Source organism: Myotis brandtii, unplaced genomic scaffold (genome assembly GCF_000412655.1).
Source record: "Myotis brandtii unplaced genomic scaffold, ASM41265v1 scaffold1627, whole genome shotgun sequence".
Lineage (NCBI taxonomy): Eukaryota > Metazoa > Chordata > Mammalia > Chiroptera > Vespertilionidae > Myotis > Myotis brandtii.
In genome coordinates, this window is record NW_005355951.1 from 284,823 (window position 1) to 286,764 (window position 1,942).

Sequence of the window (1,942 nt, forward strand, 5' to 3'; positions counted from 1 at the left end):
GTTCATCCAGGAAGAGGGAGAGGAGGCTGCGCAGAGTGTGGCCCAGGGGCCGAATGCGGAAATAGCGCACATACTCTAGAAAGATGAAGACTGCCAGACACACAGTGGCGGCCACGTGGAGCAGTGGTCGGTCAAAGATGATACCTGGGACGTAGGTGGCGACCACAATGAAGTGGAAATATTTCCGGGTAATGGTGGGGGCCTGGTGCTTCTTGGATTCGGAAGATGACCGCTTGGCATTCTGGTACACGACCACCAGGCAGGCAAAGGTGGCCAGCAGAGACCAGTAGGCTAGGAGGTAGAGGCGGGTTTCTGTCTGGAAGAGGAATTCAAAAAGCCAGAACAGGGGGTTCCTCCGGATGAGCCGATAGAGCCAGGGCAGGGCCACGCCGAGGCCCAGCACACAGGTCATCAGGTGGAAGAAGATGGAGGAGGCCCAGGTCCCCGAGTCCATGAAGACAAAGAGGGTGCTGAAGATGATGTCCATGAGGACCATCCCCGTCACTGCCACCAGCAGGAGGAAGTCCACCGGGTCTCCCTGGCTTTCCACCACGGTCAGAGAGCGCTTGATGAGCTGGTTGAGCATGAAGCTGATGCCACCCAACACCAGCAGCGCCTCCCCAGTGGTGAAGCAGCAGGGGAGCACAGGTACAGCGATCATGTTGAGGTAGACGAAGATCAACAGGACCTCGATGACCTCACCCACCCTCAGCGAGTGCTTCATGATATACGTGATGACACAGCCAGCCAAGCCCGAGATGATACAAGTGTTGGTGGGCACTGGGCGAGTGATGCCCAGTGCCAACACCGACGAGAAGAGGGCCACTGCCATGCCGGTGGCCGCCACCACAATTCTAAAGTGCTCGAAGTAGGGGTTCCCGGCAGCCTGGCAGCGTTCCTTCATGACCAGTCCGAGCAAAGGCATGACCATCGCAGCGGGCAAGAGACCGCTGTTGGCAGACATTCTGAACTGAAAGACGGCGCTTCCACTGTTGGGCGCTCTCTGACACCTGGGGGCTGGTGCCCGGTCCCCCACCACCATCTCCCACCTACTGCGCACAAGTTGCCACTCCGCTGCCTTCATCACAACCTCGGGTACCTTAGCCACGCGATCTTAGCCTCCCTTGGAGTCACCATCTTGGCTTCAATTTTTATTATTTTCTTAATATTTTTTTCTAGTTTCCTTTCATAACAATAAGTATTTATTATGTATGTACTAAAAGTGTATTTTACAGTATGCGTATGCATTCTCATTGTATGCATTTTCATGGAAGTCAACCAACAGGAAAAAGGAAAGAATGTTAAGAACAGCTCATCGTTTGTTCTTTCCTGGAAGTGGAAGATGGACCGTTCATATACGGAATTCTATCATATAACAAGTGCTATTTTTTAATTTGCATCAAGAGGGAAAGCCTGTGTCGTATTCATAGAATGAAGAAACGCACGAACTCACTGCACGAAGATTTTTTCTCCCTCTCCAGACCCCTCCCTGCAGCCGGGAGGCTGGCCCGCATGGGCTGGGTCAGTGGATGCCACGACTTGGGCTGCAGTGGGTTGGGCCAGCGGGGAGCCCTGGCGGGAGATCGGAGAGAGTGGAGTGGTGTTTATTTGTTTCCCGGATCTCTCCCTGCAGGTGCTGCTGTTCATTTTGTATTTCTATACGACAAGCCACAGCGCCTCCCAGGTGGCCCTCTACGGCCTTTCTCTGGGCTCTGGGGGTCACTTCTTCCCTCGTCCTTTTAGGTCCTGGGTGGCAAACACCTTCCCTTGTTGCTGGCCCAAGGAGTTGCACCATCCCCGTGAGCAACCCTTTAAATCCTAAGAATCCCGAAACACCAATCAGAAAGAACATATGCACCCCTATGCTTATAGCAGCATTATTTTCAATAGCTAAGATCTGGAAACAGGCCAAGTGCCCATCAGTAGACGAGTGGATAAAAAA

General features: G+C 53.2%; 1 protein-coding gene across 1 annotated transcript; it reads right to left on the bottom strand.

Annotated features, from left to right (window-relative positions):
* Position 1: 1 nt before the first annotated feature.
* DOLK (dolichol kinase) lies at positions 2-1,042 on the bottom strand (the record flags this gene model as incomplete). Its single annotated transcript, XM_005862278.1, has 1 exon — positions 2-1,042. A coding segment is annotated over exon 1 (1,041 nt), but the record flags the coding sequence as incomplete, so codon positions are not given.
* Positions 1,043-1,942: the final 900 nt, after the last annotated feature.